The 24,632-nt window shown below is 40.8% G+C and overlaps 1 protein-coding gene across 3 annotated transcripts in view; it reads right to left on the reverse strand.

Annotated features, from left to right (window-relative positions):
• Positions 1–10,813: 10,813 nt before the first annotated feature.
• The window catches only part of NEDD9 (neural precursor cell expressed, developmentally down-regulated 9), a 144,328-nt gene continuing 130,509 nt past the window's right edge, over positions 10,814–24,632 (reverse strand). For all 3 annotated transcript variants that reach the window (XM_090039200.1, XM_090039198.1, XM_090039199.1), the window contains 5 exons: positions 18,746–18,847; positions 16,672–16,773; positions 15,022–16,248; positions 14,566–14,655; positions 10,814–13,465 (listed from right to left, as the gene is read on the reverse strand). In XM_090039200.1, the coding sequence (XP_089895326.1) occupies positions 12,956–13,465; positions 14,566–14,655; positions 15,022–16,248; positions 16,672–16,773; positions 18,746–18,847 (2,031 nt within the window). In that variant the 3' untranslated portion in view covers positions 10,814–12,955. The remainder of the gene's footprint in view (positions 13,466–14,565; positions 14,656–15,021; positions 16,249–16,671; positions 16,774–18,745; positions 18,848–24,632) is intronic.

Here is a 24,632-nt window from a genome sequence, read left to right on the forward strand (position 1 = left end):
TCTGAACTTATCAAAAAATCTTATTGGTGTTGTTCAATTTTTAAAATATATTTCAAATAGGTTCTACTCTAATATTCATATGCCTATTTTATCTCCTATTTAAGCTATATCTCATCCTAAACCAGATCTAACTGCCATAAAACCACTCTTGGGCTGCGTATACATGTGTTTGGGGGTGGGGAGAAGAACATTTTAATTAGAGTGGTTCCCAGACAGCCACCCTAATTAAAATCACCCATTTTAGAATGGTCACAGGATGCTTTATCTAAAGCACATTTAATGAGGTTTAGTTAAAGCACCCCCATGGCCATTTTGAAATGTGCAGGGGCTTAATACATGTGAAGGTGAGGTGAAGCTAGAGCGTTGTAATTAAAATGCAGAGCAGACTGAATTGATTAAGTATGCTCTGATGTGTTCTAACTGGAACACAAACTATAGGCAGCCGAAGTGAACTTTAGCCTATTTCTTTTGACCTAGCTTTCTCACACTTCCTAAAGTAACTTTCACATATGATATTCTCTTGCTTGCTCATTTCCTTTGCTTATTTCTCTTTTACCCTAACTTCAGACAAGTGGATGCAAAAAAATGCTACACCATATTGCCTTTAAGCAGCTTAGGGCCCAGCTACAATACTAGTCCATTTAAAAGAAGCTTATGTTTAAAAAAATCCGTGTTGCACATCTCTTACAAATTCACTACACAGGCTTTTTCTGAAAAACTGCTAGGGGGTGATGGCCCTTAACAGAGCTGTGCTTAGGTGACTAACCTGCTGCTGTCCAGCGGGCAAAATAAAAGGTCAATCCCATTAAGGGGGGAGGTGTGTGAAAAAGTGGTAGATGGTATTTAGCATAGGTGCTGACTATAAAAATAGCTGTTGCTTTGAAGAGCACTTGCTAGGTGGGGATGCTTTTGTGAGGTCCTGGGTAGAAGAAAGCATGGATTGAGAAAGCTATAAGGTCTGCAATGTCATGTATATTCAGTGACTCAGACACAAGATTTTTGAGGGAGCCCCTGTTTGGCAGCCTATTGCTAACTTAAATCAGGGGTCTTCAGCCTCATTAGACTCAAGGAATCCCTCTGAATACATCGGCTCTTAGTTTGCACTTGTTGGGGTTTTTTTGATTACAGAAAAATCATAGACCGATTCTTTTGTTGTAAAAAACTCAAAGGCCACAACAGATCAAATTCTTTTTTGAAACTATGATGTCCTATCTGGGTTTATCTTGTGAATCGTGTAGGTTCTTGTACACCTAACAGGGTGTTGCAGGCTAGATATCAGGAAGCGCTACTTCACGGTCAGGGCGGCTAGGATCTGGAACCAACTTCCAAGAGAGGTGGTCCTGGCTCCTACCCTGGGGGTTTTTAAGAGGAGGTTAGATGAACATCTTGCTGGGGTTGTTTGACCCCAGTATTGTTTCCTGCCATGGCAGGGGGTCGGACTAGATGATCTACTCAGGTCCCTTCCAACTCTAGAAACTATGAATCCCTGACTTTAACTGTATCAGCTTCTGTAAATGGTGGTACACAGAACAGAATACATGGTTGGGTCATGGGAAATGTTGAAATACCCTGACCAAACACTGTTGTGGGGAGTGGGGGAATCTGATTTACTTCCCATTTCCCAGTCAACTTTCTTGATTTTTCTACATCTGGTGTGATGGTATTCTTTCCTCTGACAGTTTTTTTCTGTTAAGACTTTTTTAATACACATAACTAATAAGTTATTGAAAAAAAATGGCATCAAATTTAGTAGAGAGGTGGTGACTACAGACTGCTCTGTCTTCTCAGAGAAGGAAAGCTAATGTTTCAAACTCTCCTTGTTTGCAGGGAGATGTCTGCCACGTTGCTCATTCTGCTGAAGGCAACAGACCTGAAATGTTTCCAGTACTTTGCAATAGTTATGCCTACCCGTGCAAAGAGGCTGTACATTGCTAATAAATCAGAAATATCTAACTCTTACCATTTTACAGCCCCTTTATACTCAAGTGTAGGCAAAGTGCCAGGCAACAGAGAATCAGGCCCAGAGTTTGCAGCTGTGAGCAGGAAGCTAGTAAAAAAATCTTAATTAGTGAAAAATGAAACAGCTGTGGTGGCTCTGTTTATTGAAGTTAATCTGCACCTTCCCTTCACCCCCTCCACACACCCTTTGTGTTTGATTTAAAGAAATAGGAAGCAAGAAATAAATTTATGCAATAGCATTCTGTATAGACTGGTGGAACACTTCTTTGAGGACCTGTCTTAATACTTTCTTCTGAGAAACCATGACTTGCATTCTGGTACAAAGCCAGATGACCTGGGAGGGTGTGGGCAGCAGAGTCCCCCAGGGCTCAGTCCTTGGGCCGGTGATGTTCAACATCTTCATTAGCTACCTGGACAAATGTGTGGAGAGCACCCTGTTCGAGTTCGCTGATGACACCAAGCTGTGGGGTAAAGTGAATACACCGGTAGGCAGGGAGTGCATCCAAGCAGACCTGGATAGGCCTTAGAAGTGGGCGGATCTGAACAGGATGCGGTTCAACAAGGACAAGTGCAGGGTGCTGCACCTGGGGAGAGGGAACCAGCATTATGGTTATAGGTTAGGGGCTGACCCTCTCGGCAGCACAGAGGCAGAGAGGGATCTTGGAGTCAGGATTGACTCCAGGATGAATGTGAGTCGCCAATGCGACAAAGCAATAGGCAGAGCCAACCACACCCTGTCGTGCATCAACAGGGACATCACTAACAGGTCCAAAGAGGTCTTGCTCCCCCTCTACATGGTGCTGGTCAGGGCGCAGCTGGAGTACTGTGTCCAGTTCTGGGCGCTGCACTTCAAGAGGGATGTGGACAACATGGAGAGGGCCCAGAGGAGGCCACTCGTATGGTTGGGGGCCTCCGTGGCCAGCCCTATGAGGAGAGGCTGAGGGACCTGAATCTCTTCAGCCTCCTCAAGAAGAGACTGAGGGGGGATCTTGTGGCTGCCTACAACCTTATCAGGGGCCAGCAGCAGGTACTCGGGGGGGGGAAAATCTGTTCACCAGGGCCCCCCTTGGAGTCACCAGGAACAGTGGCCACAAGCTGAGGGAGGATAGGTTTAGGTTAGATATTAGGAAGAACTACTTCACTGTAAGGGTGGCCAGAGTCTGGAATAGGCTTCCCAGAGAGGTGGTGCTCTCACCTTCCCTGAAAATCTTCAAGAGGAGACTGGATAGGCACCTGGCTGGGGTCTTATGACCCCTGCCACCCCCACTGCTCCTTCCTGCCCGTGGCAGGGGGTTGGACTCGATGATCTGTCTAGGTCCCTTCCGACTCATTGATTCTATGATACTTCTCTATTATTTTTTCCTTAGAGGTATGTGGGTGAGGGTCTCTCTGTGTGTAACAGAATGGAAAGTGAACGATATTTGCAGACAGTAATATGCTGTGGCTATTCTTCTCCCCTTCTCCCCCCCGCCACACACACCCCACATGCACACAAACACTCTTCCCTTGCCTGGAAGCTTAGATTAGCATTTGTTTATGAATGCATTCCATGATCATTGTGCTGGAAACATGGTTCTGGAAACTGAAGTTTTCTATTTACCACAGTAGAAGCCATAGACAGCAAAAGTGCAAGCTCCTTTTTTGCTGCCACACAAAAAGAACTTAGAGAAAAGGGACTCATCTGTAGCATGAGAGTCTCAGATGAGCATTTGATAAGGTGGGCCTGCTTGTCCAGGAAATCACTTTAAACGTACACAAAAAGGGGCAGGTATACTGGAACCCAAGATTTAAAAAAAAAAAAAGTATAGTGGTTTTTTAGGTTTATGTTGAGGGCCTAATTTTTACTGGTAGCTTGTACACTGCAGCATTGTGTAGTGCAGCAGTTGACAACATTTTCCAGTGGTCAAATGAAAAGACTGAGACTGGTTAAAGGTGCTAGGCCCTGGTGGCTGCTAGTACACCCACTTGTCCTTGCTGCCTTGCTGTGGTGTGGCACAGGGAAGCTCCCTGTTGCCTGGCTTACACATGGCGTAGTATGAGGCCCCCCAGTTGCTGAAGCCCCAGCTCCACAAGCCAGACTCAGTGGCTCTGCAGACCATAGGTTGCCAGGTTCTGGTATAGTGGTATTGGAGAAGACAGTAAATTTTGCCCAAGTAGTATCATGTATATACAGTACTGCAGTACTGCAGCATAGACATTTATATGTATAATATTGTTCCTCCAAACAATTGCATGTCTGGTGGGGAGCAGTCAGAAATGTTTAGACATTTGTTTGCATATTCAGACTTTATGCTGCCATTTTTATATATATTTAATGGTCAATGACTGTAGTGTCTGTATGGCCTGGTATTTCAAGATGTGCTTTGGTGTGGTGACAACCAACTGTGTACGCAAAATTGCAACTTGTATAGCTAGGGAAGGCACTGAAAATTCAAGATCATTTTTCAATATCTACTTTGGAAGGTTATTTCCCAGTATTGTGTATAGCAAAAAGAAATGCATGGGCAACTGCTGGTAATCATTTTGTAACTGTATCCATTCATTGTTTTAGAAATGTAGAAGTATCTAATTTTTAATTTGAAATTTATTGTGCTCTTTCGGTGTGAGGAAATCATGACTAAAGGGGGAAGAGAGCTGTGGCATGAGCCTCTTAGAATCATAAGTGTAATGGGATCTGGCTTTAGCTGTCCAAAATTGAGAACCCCAAAACTGAGGTATCCACAGTTAGAGATCACTTCTGATATTCAGTAAACCCAGCACGGGGTCAGGTGTATCATTGTATGTCCTTGTTGATCTCTCCTTTGTACATAAGGGTGACTAACTTTGTTTTTTTTTTCTTTAATGGTTGTGGCTAAATGGTATGTAGTTTTCTAGTTAACTGCATTATAAATAAACAGTTCTCCATGCTCGTGTTTGAGGAAGAAAAACTTAGGCATTTATTTGGATAAACGTCAACTGGGTTATTTAAAAAAAAAAAGGAGTATAGGACTGTGTTGGTGTCTGCATAGCATACTCCATGAAACTGATTTACTGGTAAATTACCTTTGTAATGGTAGAGATTTCTAAACTAACTCCATTATTAAACAACTGAAAGGGGTCTAGTATTAGGTCCTGTTTGATGATATTGAAGTGTCCAAACATGGGAAAATCCAAATATTCGTTTTCATTTCCATTTATCAAAGGTTATGTTGTCTTTGTGCGCAAAGAAAGCAAAGTTATCCTCAACCCTACTGGAATGCAGGTTAATTATAGCTTTTGGTACCTGGTTTAGATCAGCTTATGTGATAAAAGGCTTTGTGTAGGCTGCACTTAGGAATTCTAACATCTTTCATACAGAAACAGTGTATCAGTGGATGAAAAGAAACTGCAAATCCATCCTTCTCTTTCATGTTCATGATCACTCATCCTGGTGGTTTTTTCCATCTCCACATAGCTGGGGGCAGAACCAGCACTGAGTCACAGCTTGGGAGAACATTTTCAAGCATCAACAGTATGCATCTAAAACCTTTTCTTCAGGACAGTTTAAAATTCAGAGTTATTTTTCTCCTCCCTTTCCACAGCGTTCTCTCTTAGAGCTTTTTAAATTTAGCCTAAATTTCATGGCATCCTGATTTGTCCATTATGTATTATGTAAAGCAGCAGATATTTCTGGATCTTAACCACGTGTTTTCTCAATTGCAGGCAGATTGGCCAAAATGGTGGACAAGCCAATGAAGGCTAATCAGAGATTCAGGAATATCTGCATGGCCTCAGCCTCCTGAAACCTTGTGCTGAAGAGGGAGCACTATTGATTTCTCTTGTCATCTGGAAACAAACTTTAAAAAGCAGCTCCCTCTTGTGTGACCTCTATTTAAAGATATCTCGTAGCTATTAGGAACTAATGTTGCAATGTGTATGTTTAGCTAGTAAGTTGTGATTTTATATTTTGGTGTACCACATCCTTAGGAAGCTGCTTTTTGCATAGGCAGCTGCTGTTTTGTGCAGCAAAGGAAACAGCATGTTACAGATGTGTTATGCTCTATGCTCCTATGATTACTACTACTTTTTTCTCATTCTCATTTCACTGTCTCCTTCTAAAACGAACCATTTAAAGTGATATATTGCATATGTTTGCTTCTAGGGTGGAAAATATATTATGTCTCTTCATGTTCCATAATAACAAAAAACTAGCTTTGATATGGAAATAGAAGTTGAGTCTGCTAACAGCTGTGACATTTTTTTTCTTCTTTCTGGGAGGTTTTCCCAGGTGGAGGATTTAATCCCAGACAATGAGTCACAGAACTCACGGAGATGGGGGAGCCTAAAGGATGGATCAGTGGGCCTGAATAATTGATGAGGAGACATTTTCCATAATGTTTCCATAAATTTGAGAGGTTTTTTCCCATAAAAGCATGTCTACCTTATTTTCAGTGGATTTCAATATTTCCCACTTCCATATGCTCATGGAAGTGTTATGTAACAGAACAGAAAAATAAATTCCTGAATTTTTAGAGCCTTCCTGCCTTAGACAAGATGGAGATCTTTATTACTCTCTTGGAAAGGGACTTAGTGGCTAGCACATAGTTTGAGTATTTTCTGTCAGACAGAATCTCTGGACTCAATGATTTCTCTCCCACCTCCAGTTTCTCTCTGCCTTCATTCTGATATTCTATGATCAGCCATGAACTGACTCCCTTACCTCTTTATAGAGCTCTCCTTTTCTTTAGGGGACCTTATCATTTTGTTGTTAGTCCTAAATGATCTGAATCATTCTGGCTGATGAGCTGAAATGCAACAGCTGAAAAAAAGGTCCAAACTGATGCTGTGAGGATAAATTTGCTAGAATAAAACTACCGTGACCCTATGGCTCAGAGTTCTTCACTTGGGTTCTAATGAATAGATCTCCGAGACAGCACACTCAGGTATTTGGTCTGAAGGGAACATGTTTGCATTTCTGGTGCCATTCCTATGAGCTTCAGCATGCCCAGAATAATCATGCATTGTTCATGGTGCCAGCTTTAGTCAAAAATTAGCTTCAGATTAGTCATATGGAAAGGAATATCCTGAAGGCATTTTGCTGACTAACATCAGATGGATTGAAATTACCAGACATGTCAGCTAACAAGTTTGGGGAGGCTGCACAGAAAGGCAGACTTCAAGGCATGTGGTTCTAAAAAGCGAGAAGCGGAGGGTGGTATGGTTACCGTACGTCTCTCTATGATTCCGGAGTTGTGATTTCAACCTTCACGTCCACACAGGTGTAAGCGAGTATCTGTCACTTGAGCTGGGAAGTCCAAGGTAGCTGGATGTGATGCAGGTCATAGCAGTCTGTGTACTGTTGACTAGAAACTGATGCTTTAACTATGGTAGCCCAATGTACCATTTGGCTCAAATGGACCTTTGGCCTTTTGGTTTCTAGGAGAAGTGATGCTTCATCTAAGTTTCAAAAAAATAAAACTGTTTTTTTTTAAGAGTCCAGTGCATATATTCCTAATGTTATGCTGCAGGCCATCAAAATATTAAATGACCAGGATACACCTTTCACTGTGAGGCACAAATACTTTACCAGGACTGTGAGATGGCAGTTGTAATTCTTACTTGTTGTGGTTCTCAGTGGTCCCAAAGAGTTACATTTGAGCCTATTCCATCAGGGAAGATGTCTGTGACTTGAGTCCTTACTGGCAGGATGAAGAGCCATTTTAGATTAAACAAAAATCCCCAGTGTTATGGGGGCAGCTTGCCTTGAGATGCCAGAGATGACATTTTCACTAAAATAATATTTAGTTGATCTGAAGTTCAAATGTGCATGACCACTTTTGGAGTTCCTTAAGCACTATGAAGGTGATGGGGAATGAAGGGATAATTTCACAGACCCTTTTCTGAGACTGGGTAACACAAAGTCCCTGCCCTGAAAATCTTACAATCTAAAAGTAGCCTAAGATAGAACATAAAGACATTGTAACAGTGTAATGGGAGCAGGAAGGAGATAAATTAAAAATGCACAGTGAGTGAATCTTACCAGTTCTAACATTTATAACACTGACACAGGTGAGTTAGGCTGAGGCCATGTCTGGCCATAGAAATCAATGGGGTGGTGAAAGCTCAGCAAAAAGTGGGATTTGGAGCAGGACATCAAGGGATGCTTGGCTTATAGGAAAAGGGATGTTGTTCCAAGCATAGGAAACAATGAAGTGAAAACATGGAGATGGAAAGGGGAGGAAATAAACAGGTACCAAGGTATGAAGAATGGACACCGTGCACGTAGGGGAGAGAAGAGGTATAGGCAGGAGAAGAGAGGTGGGAATTCTGTGCAGAAATAGTGTGTGGTGTAGAAAGGAATAGTATTTAAGTTGCTGAATGCTGGACAAAATGAAGAGATGAGAGCATGAGGGGGAGGTTATAGTATTCGAGGCAGGACAGTACCATAACATGAAACTGTGCTTATTTGGGAGTGGGAATAAAGTATTTACAGAGATATGGCTAGTGTATGTTTATGGGTTTGCAATTTTGCCAGATTTCTTTATTTGAAAATACAGACTTTAAAAAGTTATCTTCTGTGGGTGTTTTACACTTTGTTAGACTGAGGATGCCCTGTGAAATCTTCAGCCTGAGCAGCAGTCATCTCCAGTGAGGATGCAGTTCAGCTTCTTAGCCCATTGACTCCTCTGTACCTTGGCCACAATTGCCAGCAAGCAGGTTAATAGAAGGTGCAACAATGTGCAAGTGCTGAAAAAGCATAGACCCCCACAACCTGGGAGAGGAGCCAGTCAAGAAAGTAAAATGGAGGTGAGGGTGTATATTGGGTATGCTTGAACACTTCATACCACTTGTACCTAAACTCCCAGTGCTACCGGTATCCCTCATTTTAAATGTAAGTTTTAAAGTATTTTGCTGGGACTGGTGACATCTCTGCAACCAGAACAAACTTTTTTTAAAGAGTGTTCTTTGTACCTCAACAGGAGTTATACCCTGTTGGCAAGGAGCACTAAATATTTTTACTAATTAATGTTTTTACGGTCTCTGAGGTAAGGAACTAGGTAAGTAAAGCATTTTTACTCTGAGGAGGGCAGCTATCTATTACAAATCAGAACATTGCTTCACATTGGTCACCACATTGTTGTTCAGGGGCAACAGGTGAATCAGCTGCTGACTCAACACGTGGCCTCTGAGGGAAGAAAAAACTCTTGTTTTCTTTTGGAATGACTTCAGTTATTCAGTTCCCTTGTTTATTAGGTCAAGTTTTTGAAGCAGTGTACAGTGGAGTCCTAGTACAGAGATCACTTTGGGTAACTCTTGTGTTGACTGGTATTGGAATGGCTATTGGTTTCAGATTCATCAAATGTGGAAGTTATGATGTCAGATGTACATAGAAACAATCTCTTCATCTTGCAAGGACTGAATTAGTATTAGAAGCAAGGTTTTTTTGGTGTTATATTTTTTATTTGACCAACTATCTAGAACAGTGGTTCTAAATTTTGTTAGACTCCAGGCACCTCTCAGAAAATGCCACTCTTAGCCTTTGCTCATTTTCTGACTACAGAAAAATAATAGAGCAATTCTTCTGTTGCAAAGAACTCAAGACCACAACAGGTCAGAATGTTTTTGACACTATGGATCCCCCTTTGAAAGCTCTGAGTTTATCTTGTGAATCATATGTAGGTGTTTGATACTGAATGGTGCTAATACTAAGTGGCACACTGTGGCACACTTAAAAGGATCTCATGGCATGCTACTGAACACTGGTTGAGAATCAATAATCTAGAGAGCTGTTAGACAAGCTTTCAGGCATAAAATATCCTTCCTTAGGTCCATCTCACTATCAAAATGTTAAGCTGAAGTATTTCAAGTTGGGACTTCCTTTACTTCCAACCTAGGTCTCAGGGAGGTACAGAATATCTTCCCATGTTTGGAATACCAAAAATGTTGCTTCTGTTCTTGGCTTCATGAGTCAGGGGCACTTGATTGGTGTCCATGTGTGGTGCAAACACAGCGGCAACAGGGAATAACTTTTGGAAGCGAACTTTTGATTCTTAAAATCATGTGGCCACATTGGCTGGAATCCTGATTCTCACAATGGATGCGCCAGACGTGAACTACAGTAGAACATCTAGGATTTCCTGAGCAATAGCGTGGGGTACAGATTGTGTCAAGTGACTCCTCAGCCTTCTATATGCCATGAAGCATAGATGGAACAATAAAAGTTGGGGTGGAAGGAGAAGTAGAATTGGGCACAGATGGGAATGAGTTTTGCCACTGTACCAAGAGAAGCACTGACAAGGTAGAATAAATTTGAAAGGCTATCCTCCCCGTCACCCATGGTAATCTTGTGCTTGTACCATACAATTTATTATAGACTGGTGCATTCACTGGGTGGATACAATGAGGTTTCATAGGTATGATAAAAATGTGGCCAAATCAGTCTGTAAATATGTATCTATCATTCACAAACCCTGCAAGGAGTTGAGAGAGAAGTGCAGCAGTATACAGCTGTTTTTAGATGTAATGAGTTGCATTCCAGTTGCACGGATGCCCCAGCTACTTCCTCTGGCCTGGTAGAGGATTCTGTAGGTGCTCTGTCACTACTTTGCATATACATAAAAACACAGTCTACTTGGGTTTTGACTGGGTGATCTTAAATTTCAGCCTACAAGCAGCAGTTGCTGGAGATCAAGTTCTCCTAAACTCTTTCCAATTATGTTTCATCTTGCTTAGTAGCAGTATGTTTAATTGCCGCTACGCAGACCTCTTAAGTGGGCCAAGGAATGCAATATAGAAAGTGAACACTGTGCATCACTTCAATACTGCTACAGCAGGTGTAACAGGAACATCTGCTTCTATGCTGCACAGGTGGCTGTGAAGAAAGAATAGAATCATATAGAACATAACAATGTTTTGTTTTTTAAAAAAGCTGTGAACTTTAATGATTTTAAAAATACTCTCTACAAGATAACAAGTAAACAATAATACTATAGGTTTGCCGTAAAGATTCTCCCTTTACAAAGCTCAATATTATCAACATGTCTAAACTCTCAAATGTTTTTCATCTTCTAAAAATACACTATGAACAAATGAACAAGCAGAATCTGGAAAAATCCCAAATGCCACAAGCACAAAAATGGTTTAAGTGAATTCTGTCTTTTGTGGGAAGAGGGTGTAATTCTCTTTCGTGCACAACAAGATAAGTACACCCTTCTGCTCTTGTCAAACTGAGGAGATCATTAAATATACCAGATGCAAATCTTGGGGGTGATTCTGTGTCTATTGAAAGTTACTCTGACTTGCAAATAGTCTTGATGGGAGCAGGCTGGAGCTCTCTGGCAGTCACATTACTTCAACTTCCAGTGACAAGAAATTATCGTTCTGAGACTATATATTAAAGCATCATTTACTTTGCTGGTTAAACAATATTGTTATCCAAGTTAAACAAATATGCTGCAGTGAAGCACATATTGGAAAATGTTTTTAGACTTAGGCTGGATCAAAAGTACTAAGCGTACTATTGTGATGAAAGACTTTATGTAAGTGCCATCTGACTAAGTATTATATATATAGCACAACATTGTATTTATCAGCAGTCAGCTATCTTATGCAAACACTTTGATTACCAAATACTCATGTCTATGTTGAATTACCCCAAAGACATATGGATGGCAAATATTTCAGCTTTAAATCGCAAGTATAATGAGCATCACCTGGACTTCATTCTCTTGAGTCCAGTCACCACTACTCCATAGCTTGGGTTGGCTGGTAATGGGGTCTGTAGGCAGTCAAGATCTATGTCTGCAACTAATGAAATTATCCCCATTTTAAAAAGTGTTGCTTTAGCAGCTGCGTAGCCCAAGAAACCCCATGGAGTGCCCTTGAGCCAACAGCTATAGTGGAAAATTTGGAAAAAGTCCAACAACAAAAAAGTGAAGCTCAGAACTGCAGTGAGTGCAAACAGTTCACAAGAACAGGTCATAGAAAAATAAGTGCTATTCTCTCCACCAAAATAATGTTTGCTTTGATCAGATATTTCCAAATCTGATTATGACAAATTAAGCTTTTATCTTTTTTTTTACCTAATGAGTTATAATTCCACACAATTTAATTTAATCCCTTTGCAAGGGATTAAATGAGATCCTGAGAATCCTCAACCACCATGGTCATCAGCAGGAGTTGGGGTTACTCAGCAATTCTCAGGATAAGTTGCTAGTTCTGCACAATTTAAGTCTGTAAAGTTTGAGAGCTATAATTCTTTTCAGATGCAAGGATGTGGGGGTATAAATATACTTGTACTTATATTGTTGGAAATACTTCCAGGTTTAGAAAATATCTTGTGGTATTCAGCAATTACTTTTTAAATTGTATACTATTTTTCTTCATATGAGAAAAGGGTCTTTCTATCATGCTGGATAAGAATGATTTCCTCCTGACTGCTTTGAACCTTAATTTATTTCTTCATACATAAATCTGATTCATAATGTTCAAAATGACTGACTCTTTTAGGCAAACTAATTGAGAGAATAGGTTAATTTTTGCAAAGTAAATCCAAACCAAGTCAGTTTTAGGAAGGGATTGGAATGCCATTAGAAAGATTACATCTGCTTCATGAATTGCTACAAGTAAATTTGACATCTATACTTGCTGTAGTTGACATCATCATGTGCTACACTTATGAGGGAAGCGTACATTATGCCTCCCGAAAAGGGGGGGCAAAATCCAGTTATGGATGTACTAAAAACTAGGTGGTATATACAACAATATGCACCACTTACCTGATGCATATGTTTAAGGTGCTTGCTTACAGGTGTCTTACCATATATGCATGGTACACACATCTATATGTATATTAAAAATGTAATAAGGAAACATATATCCCCATATCCCTGAATGTCTTTACATTTTCTAATCCATAAAAATGTATTTAAAATATTTTAATGTAAAATATCTACAAAAATGATTATATTTACAAAAAATAGAATATAACTCCAGTTTTTTTTAGCTTTGATTTTCATTGATTGGATTCCATGTTGTTTCATAATGATGCCATCTGTACCAAGGAGCGTTTAAACAGCTGTGCATGATGAGACAGTTCTGTTACTCGGTCCACCATCTCTTGTAGGGCTGCTGTATTGGGGTAATGTAAGGCAGCCATCTTGGTTGCCATAACAACACTCTTTAGCAGTTCACACAGCTGGTTGCTGGAGTTCATCACTTTGCTGCGTATCTCCTGAGTAGTCACCTGCCTTGTGAGCGTATCCCCAATAAAGATCAGTTTGTGAGCACTTAAAATGACAAATTTACTGTGAGCAACAAAGATCCTGGGTGGCTGAGTCGTACTGATGCAATTAAAAAAAGCATCAATGGCATTCAGGAGAGAAATAAAATGAGTCTCACACTGATCAGAATAAAAAAAGAGCAGCTGTCTATCTTGAGAGGCAGCAGTGCTGTTTGCAGCTGCGAGATCCAGAGGTGGTTTCCATTTTGAGATGTCATTTTCCACAGGCTTTGTGATTTCCTGCTCCAGTTGTTGGAACTGGTTGATCTGCATGGCAAGCAGAGAACCATCAACAGAGTATATTGCTCCAGTGAACAAATTTATCCCAGCATTGCTATAATGTAAAGGCAACTTCACATGACTTCTTAAAATTGAACTTCCTTTAAGTTAGATGAAAACTAATTTTTTTAATTTTGGCATAATGAGGGATTGGCTTGGCACTGATGTGTTCCTTAGCAATAACTTAAGGAGCAGAGTTTATATCCCATTACGTTTCCTCTGTATGTCATGTGTGATAGGAAAATGGCTGTACACATTTTTAACCATTTTAACATACTGGGATATTTTTATATTCTGTATAATCAGCCACATTAATTTTCTTGAGCCTGATTGCCTAGAATTATGTAGGTTGGCTGTATCTAAAAATCTCATGATTTTAAAGTCTGGTATTTGGGACATTGCAGGGTCATGTGTGTGGAGTAGTTTTGCTTACTAAATTTGTTAAATATACAATTTCCCTTAATATAAAATGGAAACAACAGGCTGACTTACTGTTATGAGAACTTAAAATGTAAGCTTTCTGACTTTTTAGTGTTTTAAACATAATTTTAAACCTATACTGGTATTTAGCTTACTTCTGTGAGCATATTTATACAGTGGGTGCATACTACCTACTTGTATGCAATGTACCTGAGAATCAGGAGACTTGGGGCTCCTATACATGTGCAGGGAGGCTGCTCCCAGCAGACTCCAGCATCATGTGCGTCAGGATCCCTGCACTCAAAAATGGCACTGGGGCACTTTGAACTAAAGCTCGTTCAACAAGCTTTAGTTCAAATTCCTGCCACCAGTTTTCAGTATGGGGATGCTGATGCACATAATGCTTTGGGCGCTTTTAATAGTTTAAACACTTCTGCTTTCTTTGGCATGGTATATAGCTAGTTGAAATGGGCAAGAAGCTGGGAATCTTTATGGCATAATAGCCATGTCTAACTTGGGAGTGCATGAGTAGATAGCTTTGCTTTGTTCATTGCTACCTGGCATTAAATAACTGACCAAAAAGCTTGTTCTGTTGTATCTGACCAACTTATATACAAAATGAGTTACATGCTGCACTGCAAATCTGATCATTGTCTGCTTGACCATACCTGATGATGCTCCAGCTGCATTTTGTTCTGCTTGATGATATTTTCTTTTTCCAAGAGCTCTTTTTGTTGTCTTTCAAACTCTTCTTTGCCCTGTTTTTCGCAATATAAAAAGTAGACATTGTGTCAAATCTAATAGCTCTTTAGAATTAAGTCTAAATAACAGCATTCTTCCTTTTATTGCCCAATTAGCTAATATCCAACCCATAAGAACAGGAAAAGCAAAGGATAATGTTGTGTTGGTGATATGGCGACTGCCATTGTACTCAGTATTTCTAGCTTTAAATTACTTTCCAAAATTCCATATCGAAAGTGTAATTTGAAATGAATGAATTTACTTTCAAGATTGCATGAGTCTGACAGGTTAGTTTCAATCTGGCCATGAATGGCTTTTGAGAGAATGAGCATGCAACAAATCTTAATTTGCATTAAGCAGAACAATGTGTGTGGTTCACTCACCTGCAAGTGTACATAATCATAATCATCCATCCAGCTCTTTTCAGAGCTCTCATTGCTGGTAATGTGGGGGTGCTGGTCTTTGCTCAGCTGTGCAGGCAAAGAACTGCAGTGGTTCTGAGTTTTTTCTCCGTGATGCAACAGTTGAGTCTGGGGGCAGTTATACACATAGTCAGTTGTGTTGATAATGTGCTCCGATACAGTCTTGAAATGGGAGCTGTCTGATACCTGTTTGAATAGCATCTCTGCATTGACACTGATGGTGGTGGTCAATTGTTTGGCATCATCTGGGACTGTCCTTGCCACCATAACAAATCGGTCTAGATCATCACATTTGCTCTGGGGTTTGTTGACAGCTAGGACATTCAAGGACCAGCTATAGCTGTTGAGGTCATGGCTGGTCTGGATTAAGATCTGATGAGAATCCTCCAGCCGTTGAAGCTCCCTTCTCATTTTATTATAGAGACTGCACTCAGAGAGACAGGAAGCATTGGCTGTTGATCCTTTTGCAAACTGAAGGTACTCCACCAGTGAATGCTCCACCTTCTCCACAGCACTGTGTATTTCATTAATGTGTTTTTCCATGTACCCATAAGATCTCCAGTCCATGTTAACGAAGGCCATAAGGTTATAGACAGCAGTTTCCACTGTCTGCTGAAGCCAATAAAGTCTCTCTATTGCTGTGTCTGGATCCAGTATTAGTCTTTTGTCCAGACAAGGTGAAGCTGAAGACTCCTTTGAAGTTGTGGAAGATGTGGACATGTTACTTCTAGTGCTTCCTGTACTGGAGAAAGACAGTCTGTTTATCCCATCTGTCAGATCTTGCAATCCTTTAGTGTCTTGTAGGGTTTGTGGTGGCACATCATACACACCTTCCCCTCCTTCTGGATTGAGACTTTCATTAAGTCTTGCCTGTTGCCCAGGAAAGGGAACTCCACGAGGGGTGTCATATACATCCTTCTGAGGAGCAAGTTGCTGTCCAAGAAATTGGTTTTGATGGCTAACTGGAATGTCATATACACTCTGCTTGCGTGACATTAACTCAGCTGGTAGAGGGAGGTCAGAGGTAAATTTCTTATTTAGTTCTTTCCCTGCTGCTTTGGTGATAGGAGGAGGGATATCATATACTCCTTCTGGTTTTGCATTACAGTTCCCAGTCAGAGGGTAGTCCTGTGAGTTATCACTCAGCCCACCATCATCTCTGCAGGCAGACGGGGGACTAGCATAGATCTGAAATGCACAAAGCACACGCTGAGTCGCATCAGAAAGACTCCCTCAATGCAATTAACATTAAATTAAAATTCTGGGATGAGATGTCTGCCATGAGTATATTTTAGACTTTCATCCTGGATTTGATGTCAGTTTTACTACTAACTGATCATCATTTGGATACTCTCATAAGCAGCCAAATCACAGAGCCAGTGTTTTGTTGTAAATATAGTTTTTAGCTCTAATTATAGGTGCTCCACAACTGCTTAGTAATCAAGTTACACAGTTCAATTTTATTGGTAAACATGTAAAAGGCCTGATGAAATGTTTAAATTGCTAAAATTCAAACACCCTTTTCTAGCAGTGCTATGCACAGTCTGTGTTTAAACATGTGTGTAATTGGACAAGAAAATACATGATCTGATGAAAAAGCATCCCACTTACCGCTTTTGCAGGTGGGATATCATAGACCCCTTGAATTTTTGCATCTCCCATCAGGACTGGGTGTGCAGACCCCTTAACAGAAGCAGGGGGAATGTCATATATCTGAGAAGAGAATAACACTGTTATAAGAAATAAACTTTTTCTTAGTGCTGTGACTTTGGATGAATTCTTTCTACTTCCGTTTAGTTATTTTTAAACAGAAACAAGATAAGCAGGACTTCAGATTTTGCTTAAAGGGAGATTTACTGGATTTGCTTTATACTCTGCATGCCAAAAAATGAAAATGCTTATAATTCATCCCCTTTGTGAAGCTGTGAGCAGGAGAAATGAACCATCTTAATTGTATACTGAAGCTCTGGCCAGAAAGTGAAATCAAGATCTGCATACAGAGTCCTTTTCATCCCCTTCTTATTTAAAGACGCAGAGGAGAGACATAACAGACCTCTGCTGTGGTGAAGGGAAAAGATATTACCACAATATTTGAAACATCAGTCAAGGAAAATAATTGAAGGGGCAAAGGAGAGGGAAGAATGCTTTTTGTGGTTTTATTGTCAGTTGCTGTCCACAGCCTTTGGGTGCATATAGATGTGCTCTGGGAGAGGGAGTGCATTTTAATTGGAGCGGTTCCCATAGAGTCAATCTAATTAAAATGCTTCACCATCATGTGTTAAGCGTCCTGCATTTCAAAATGGCCATGGGGGCACTGTAACTAAATCTCATTCAATGAGTTTTAGTTAAAGTACCCCCCACAGTCACTTTGAAATGTGGGATGCTTAATACACACGAAAGTGAGGCATGTTACAGCATTGTAATTAAAATGCTTCAGCAGACTTGATTAATCGAGTCTGCTCTGAAGCATTCCAAGTAGGGTGTGTTGGAACACATCTGTAAGGATCCTCTGAGACTTGAGGCTGACCTTATCAACACTACAAACCTGTCTTTCCCCTGTGATGTGGGACATCTAATGGGAGTGAAGCTTGCAGGGCCCAGACCCTTCAGCTGTATAATGGGAGGGGAGTGTGGTGTGCTGCCTCCCTTCCTACACAGCAATTTTCAGCAATTTATTGTAGACTCAGAGCAGGCAGCAGAGTAGGGGGCAGGGGAAGGAAGATGAGATTCTATTCTGGCCCCAGCTCTTCTTTGGCCCTCTTCCCTGAAGAGCAAACAGGGGTTTTTAGGGATAGAGGGACCCAAAAAACCAACAGGCTTTTGCATGTGCGCACCTGTGTGTGGAGTGGGGATAAAGAAGCAGTGAGTGCACTGGTTGATGCTACGTTGTATACAGAATGGGAGGAATGGGTGAAGGTGGGTCTAGCTCTGAGTGGCTGGGCTGTCTGAGTCCAAAATTTTCCATTCCCTTTGGCATTTGCTTCAGCAAATGGGGAGGAGAGCTCAGGGCTGTTGCAGAAACAGTAATGATGTCTTTTGCATATGTACAACCAGCCTTGATTAATCTTCTTAGGACAAGGTGGTGTTGCTTTTATTGTATTTGGGGAGGGGTAGCAGCAGCGTGGTTTGAATTAAGTAATATTTCCAAGGAGCACCTAGTCAGGAACCTCTTTGTCATTATCAGCATGTTCTACTTGTGTTGTGAAAAAGCCAGGGCTGGGCTGTCACCCCAGTCTCTCAAGGGGTTAAGCTCTTTGGCATTTGGCTTGAAGGTTGAGGGTGTGCCAAGGATAACCATTAAGGCAGTGGTTCTCAACTTTTTTTAGACTCAAGGTACACCTCCATAACATGTGAATTGAGCAGTACCCCAGATCTTCCTCAGATCTAGGAAAGGCTTCTGCAGAGCTACGGCCAGTAGTATGGTACAGGTCCCCAGACCTGAGGAAGAATGCCTTGTATTCAAAAGCTTGTCTAACTTTATCCCAACCATTATGGCTACAACATCACTCTAACGCTACTTCAATATTAAATGCATTTTTCAAGTACTCTTGTACACTGTTAAATGTAAAATGCCACCTCATCTAATTTAAACTTATTTTTACTTTGGAATGAAGTAACCTATTCTGAAATTGAACTGCCAAGACTACTGATAAGTCTATAGGGTAAAGTTTTATTTTATACTTACACCTTGGAGAGGACGGACTGGAGGGATGTCATAGATATCCTTCTGGTTATTGGAAGGGAACTCATAAACATAGCCTTGTCCTGACCTGATGGGAGTTATTACCTGTGGGTTAAAAGAGGAGAAGAAAAAAACATAAGTAAGTGAGGCTCTTAGCATGTTCTGTTGGTAATCGGCTGGGCTCTCTCTACAAACACTCCAATGTTACTAACTTCTGTGCTTTATACAGTAACTGTATTAATGAAAGTCCATACATACTCTTGATAGTATTTAAAAACTATACTTAATAGGTGCAGTCAAACATTTTTTCTTTCTTAAGCAGCTGCACCATTGGTATAAAATGTCCCTGCACTCTCTACTTACCAAGGTCCCAGTCTTACGAAATGTTGAGCATGTTCAAGTCCTAGTGACTTAGATAAGGGGTTCAGAGTTCTCAGTTCCTTGCTGGAATAACCTCTAAGTTCTCTGAACCTTTATCTCATGAAAATATTTCCTGTTGACTTCAGCCATTCTACTTGTGTAAGCACTACAGGATCAAGTCCTAAATGATACAGCATTTGTCACTTTGAAGTTTCTCTAAATAGAAGCTGATATATATTTAAAGCTACTAAAAAGAACATTCTGTATTAGAGCTAAGTTTGATTAATTTGTGTAGCCCCTAACAGACTAAAAATGTAAGCTGTTCTTTAACATGAAAAAGAATTGCTGAAAAGCTTAGCATTTGTATTTTTCACATTTTATAAACCATAAATGGCCACCATAAATTCAAATTACATTTGGTTAAAAATAAATACACCACATCTGGGACAACCATCCATGTGGCAGAATTACCATACAGTGTGGCTTAAAAGAACCCTTGTTACATAAGCCCCCTGAAAAACAGGGTTTATAGTGGAAATACTGGTGCTTTATCTCCATTCTTCCAGTATTATTTAGTTCCAGTTAGAGTATTATATACTGTAAGCCAAAGACACAAAATGACAAGTGTGGTAGGACTGGATATGGGCTAGTTTCGCATTCAGCTGAGTAGTATTCTAAGCAAGAGTTGTGCAACTTGCTTTGGAAATGCACACAGTATACAAACCAGAGGCCCTGAGCACAAGGAGCAGGCAAGATTCCCCGGCATTTTTTGCATTAATAAATCCTGGTGTCCTGGCTATATTCCACTGTGATTTATGCCTAAGTGAGACCTGATGGCCTAAGTCCCTAATGTTTATCCTCCACATAGCTACAGTCTCCGTGCAATTTCAGTGGAATGAGCTTATTCTTCTAAATGTTGTGCAGCGGTTATTCCTGCATTGTGAAACATCTGTTCCACATACGGGTCTGATGCCATTCCTGACTTCAGGGCCAGGTATAGACATTATACTTTTATAAGTGATTAGAAACTGGTTTATACCCTTAACAGAAGTTCAGCACACATAGACTTGTTTAAAAATAGCAGAACCTGGTCTAAGTTTTGTGCCCCAAAGGGTGAATATGTTCTGTTTGCAACTGATCTAAACCAGTGTTTCTCAACCTGTAGGTTGTGACCCACTTTTGGGTCATGAGAATATACGAAAGGGTCACGGACAAACTTTAAAAATGGATTTTCCTTTAAAGGAGAAAAATGTGGAAAACTGTGGCTTTTCCCTGGTAGGCTGGCAGAATTCCAGCCTGCAAGGGGCTGCTTGGGGCCTCCCATGCTTCATATACCCACCCCTTGACCCACACACTGGGGGGCTGGGGCCTGGGGTTGTGGGGGTAGTGGGTCAGGAGTGAGAGGCACTGGGTTGGGACTAGTCATCATTGTTTAAAAATGGGTCCCGGTACAAAACAGCTGGGAACCACTGATCTAAATTATGCTGATTACAGAAAACCATGCAACTTAGATTGACTCTGCCTCAGGCTTTTGGAACATCTGTACCTAGCCCAGAGGACAGACCAGATTCAGGGAGGTTAGTGCAAGACAGTGCAAGCTGCACCTCTTGGCATCTGACTGGTTGGCTGTGTCCTAAAAGGGTATCCATATCTGTGGGCCAATGACTGATAAGTTCTGCTGAATCACCATGTTGCACAGGAAAACCATCCTACAGCTCTTGGTTAGGATGAAAGAAATAGGGTGCCACATAAAACTGTGTTCTATAGAAATTAACCTCAAAGGCTAGCGACAGATGTACAAAAAGCCTGAGCCTGAACTGATTCAATTTTTGCAGGTTAGTCTAACCTGGCTAGGCTAAACCAGTTTGTAATCATACAGACATCTCCTCTGGACTGAAAAAATTCAGGCACATGCCTGCAGTGGCTCCGGCTAGAAGCTGGGGAGCACTAGAGCAGTCCTCCCTTCCCTTCCAGAGTGCTGAGCTGAGTGGGGTGTGGCCAGGCCCTGGCAGGATGCTCTGATAGCCCCTCACCGCCCCCCCCCCAGCAGGGAATGTTTATCACCCCTAACTCAGTGTTTATCAAAACTTAAACAGCTTTTCAAAGGAAGGACAATACCACCTACCTGTTGATTAGCTCCAAAAAGCCTGTCTGCCTTTGTTGCCTCCCACAGCATGGACTGTAGCCAGCATGTGGTCTGCTAGCTGATGCTGAGAGGTGTCTGTGTAAAGCAGAGGGAATAATCCCTGTTTAAAGCCAGGCAGATGGCTTTAAGTCTGTGGTGGACCTCCAGTGAGGGAGGGGCAAGCCCTGCTGTGAAGCAGAGACCTGCCCAGCCCAGAGAACATGCCAGGATGCTGGGGGAGTCTGGTTTACCTTAAACAGCAAAGAGGCTGGGGGACACATTGTATAAACTGGTTTGACCCTAATCAGTTAAGTCTGATACTACATTCAACCAGGTTTATCTCAAATCGGTTTCAGTCATTTTCAAACTGGTTTATGTGCACTGAACATCCGTTCTGTTACAGGTTTAAACCAGTTTCTGATCACTTAAACTGGTTTATGTATACTGTCTGTCCCTAGCCAAAATCTACAGAATTCAGTACAGGTGGATTGCTCTTACAGCAATAGAAGTCTCCATAAAAGGAAACCAAAGACTGAGCAGGGTGGTACCTTATAGACTAATTCATTCAGAGAGATATGGGGGATGACAGCAGCAGCGTGGTTGCATCCTCCACTCTGGCTGTGTGCCTCTTGTGCAGTGAGCTCTCTGCACTCACCAACATAACAGTGCAGTTCCTGTATGGGATTCCAAGTGTGCCACTAGTCAGACCATTTCTCGCTGACAGGAACTAATTAGTGGATTAATTTGATACAAATGAAATGACTCTCACATGACTGTTAGTTTTACCTGGCAATTCTGAACACCATGCATGGAACAGAAACACCTTGGGATAGAAAGGTCTTTTAAGCATGCTTGCTTAGCTATATCCTTTGGAGTTTTCTAAATTTCAGTGACTATCTTGCTTCACTAACAAGTGTCTGGTGTTTTACCAGTGATCCTTGAAGAGAACAGACACAACAAATTAGGAACCAAAATCTGGTCTCTGAGTAGCTATCATCATTATTCTTTCCTCAAAGAGCAGGAAAAACAAACCCTCTGGTCTTAAGCTGCTTTTTAAACTACAGGAAAAATACTTGACTAAAGAAGTGAAGAAATGCACTGCTCTGGAGCTCAGCCCAACATACCAAAGTAGCTCTGGGAGACAGAAAGAGGAGGATTGCTGAACTGCTGCAACCCAGTTTAAATTCTCAGCTCTACACAGCACTGCATTGTGTCACACAGAAATGTCTGATAGTTCTATTGGATGATAGGGAAAAAGGGGTGGATGGAAGGAGTGCTAAGACTAGTATTTTCAGAGGTGCCTAGTGATTTTGGATATTCAGCTTAGAATACTTAAATTAACCTCTTTTTCCTTAAGCAGATACTCAGAACTTGGAGAAAACCAAGCACCTTTCTGATGTATCAACCTGGACACTCTAAAGCAGTGTCTACTCACCCAAAATATCAAGACACCTTAAAAAATCTTGGCATAATTGTCTAGCCTTTGCTTTATCTTGTTTAACAACCAGAAAACCCTTTGTAATGTAATTTTAAAGAAGTTCAGAAGCCAGGGAATGCCAGTCTAATTTCTTGTGTGGGGGTAGGTGCCCTTTCTGGTGCTTAGAGCTTTATTTTCTGACAAATGTGAACTCCAGCCTGTGTTGTTCTTGTTGTTGTTTTGTTTTTGTTTCTTCCTCTCTCTCTCTTTAAAAATGCTTGTGGTCAGATGGGTTTGAAAAATTCTGTGTTTTAAACCAGCAATTTTCCTTGTTTACGTATTAAAGGAAACAGATGGCATACCCACAAACTATCTGTCCCAATATTCTTCAAGCACTGCAACCACTTAATCGGTGCAGAACAATTCGCAGGGACCAAGACAAGCTGTGGTGAAATGTGTAATAAGCGTACGTTCAAAACAAAAGCAACTGCATTAAATGTTCTGTACTTGCTGAGGGCCATATCCCTCCAATAGTAATTATTTGGGCCCTTTCCCTGCCAATTGTGTGTTCTTTACCAAGAAAAAGAGCTGAATATGTATATATTTTTTAAAGCATCCAGTCCGTGGTTCTTTAAATCCCTTTTCCTTACACAAGAGGAGAAAAAAAACCCTTTCCATACTTTTTCCAGGGAATATTCAGTATGAAAAGGGAAGAAGGAGAACATTAAAGAATGTTCCTAAGATGCGCATAAAAGAATTCTTATGACAACTACAGATGGACCAAACAGGCCAAATTTCATTCTCAGTTCTGCTAATGTAAAGCTGGAGAAACTATGTGGCTTTACACCTGTGCAGTTTAGATTAGGATTTGGTTCATCATTTTTAATAACAATAATACTTGGGAATATTATTTTTCATTTGATCTCAGAATGCTTGAGTAATAGTAGATAAGTCTGTCTTATTTTACCCACAGAAAACCCAAGGCCCAGCGCTGTTAAGGGAGATGCTTAAGTAGAACACAGGTGTCTTGACTTGTAGTCTAATAATCAGAATCCCAAATGGTGTTAAAATAGCAATTCAGGACATATGGTGGTGGATAGTGTTAAAATATCAATTCAGGACATATAATGTTTGCTTTATTTTCACTCCTTTTGCATGGAGGGCTGTGAAGGGAGAGATCCGGAGGCTTATTTAACTATTTCGCAAGGAACATGTGTTTTTTTTTTAAACCCTGTATTCTGTTCTTGACTGGCACATGCAGCTCCCCTTGATGCAAATGGAAGTGTTGTGCATTCATTTTGGCCAGGATTAATCTGTTCTTGCTGCTAATCTCTTCCCTTGACTCTCAGGATCTAACCCTTTTTTCTGTTGCAGATACCTGGAGTTTGCCATTGAGATGCCCTCACTGTTGAGGGAAGGCTCCAAAGGAAGAACGTGGTAATTGTGAATGAGACTGGGAAAGAGGGCTTAAGAAAGTAAGTAAATGGAAAAACAAGAAAGCTGAATCTGTTGTAAAAAGAAATGTTGTAACGTGGTTTAAAACAAAAACAGTAATAGTTGAAATACTATCTTCCAGGTCCCTTGGAAAGTTACATAATAGCTACCTGGATTGCTTTTGTTTTTGCAATAAGAGGCATAAAAATCAAAGAGAATATGGAGCAATAGCAAGAGAAAGAGTTTTTAAAATGCAACTGCTTCCCTCTACCTCTTTCTGGGCATCTACAAGGCAGTCTGACATGAACCTTCAGGAAAATTAAGATCAGAGAGTGATTGCTGCTCACTTTCTGATATGGTATCTGTTTTCACTTCATATAGACAGACAGAGACCAGCTGGAAATTGGTCCGTGGCTAATCTGATGGCAAAAAGGTTGTGTTAGAAGCTGGTTTTACAAAAGACTTTGGAGACTGATAGAACCTTGCACTTTGAAGCTCTCTTGTTCATTACAAACAGAATGCAATGTTCTCAAGTTTTCCTAGGACTACAAAGT

The sequence above is a fragment of the Crocodylus siamensis genome, chromosome 3 (assembly GCF_052110815.1).
Source record: "Crocodylus siamensis isolate JL-2025a chromosome 3, ASM5211081v1, whole genome shotgun sequence".
Taxonomy (NCBI): domain Eukaryota; kingdom Metazoa; phylum Chordata; order Crocodylia; family Crocodylidae; genus Crocodylus; species Crocodylus siamensis.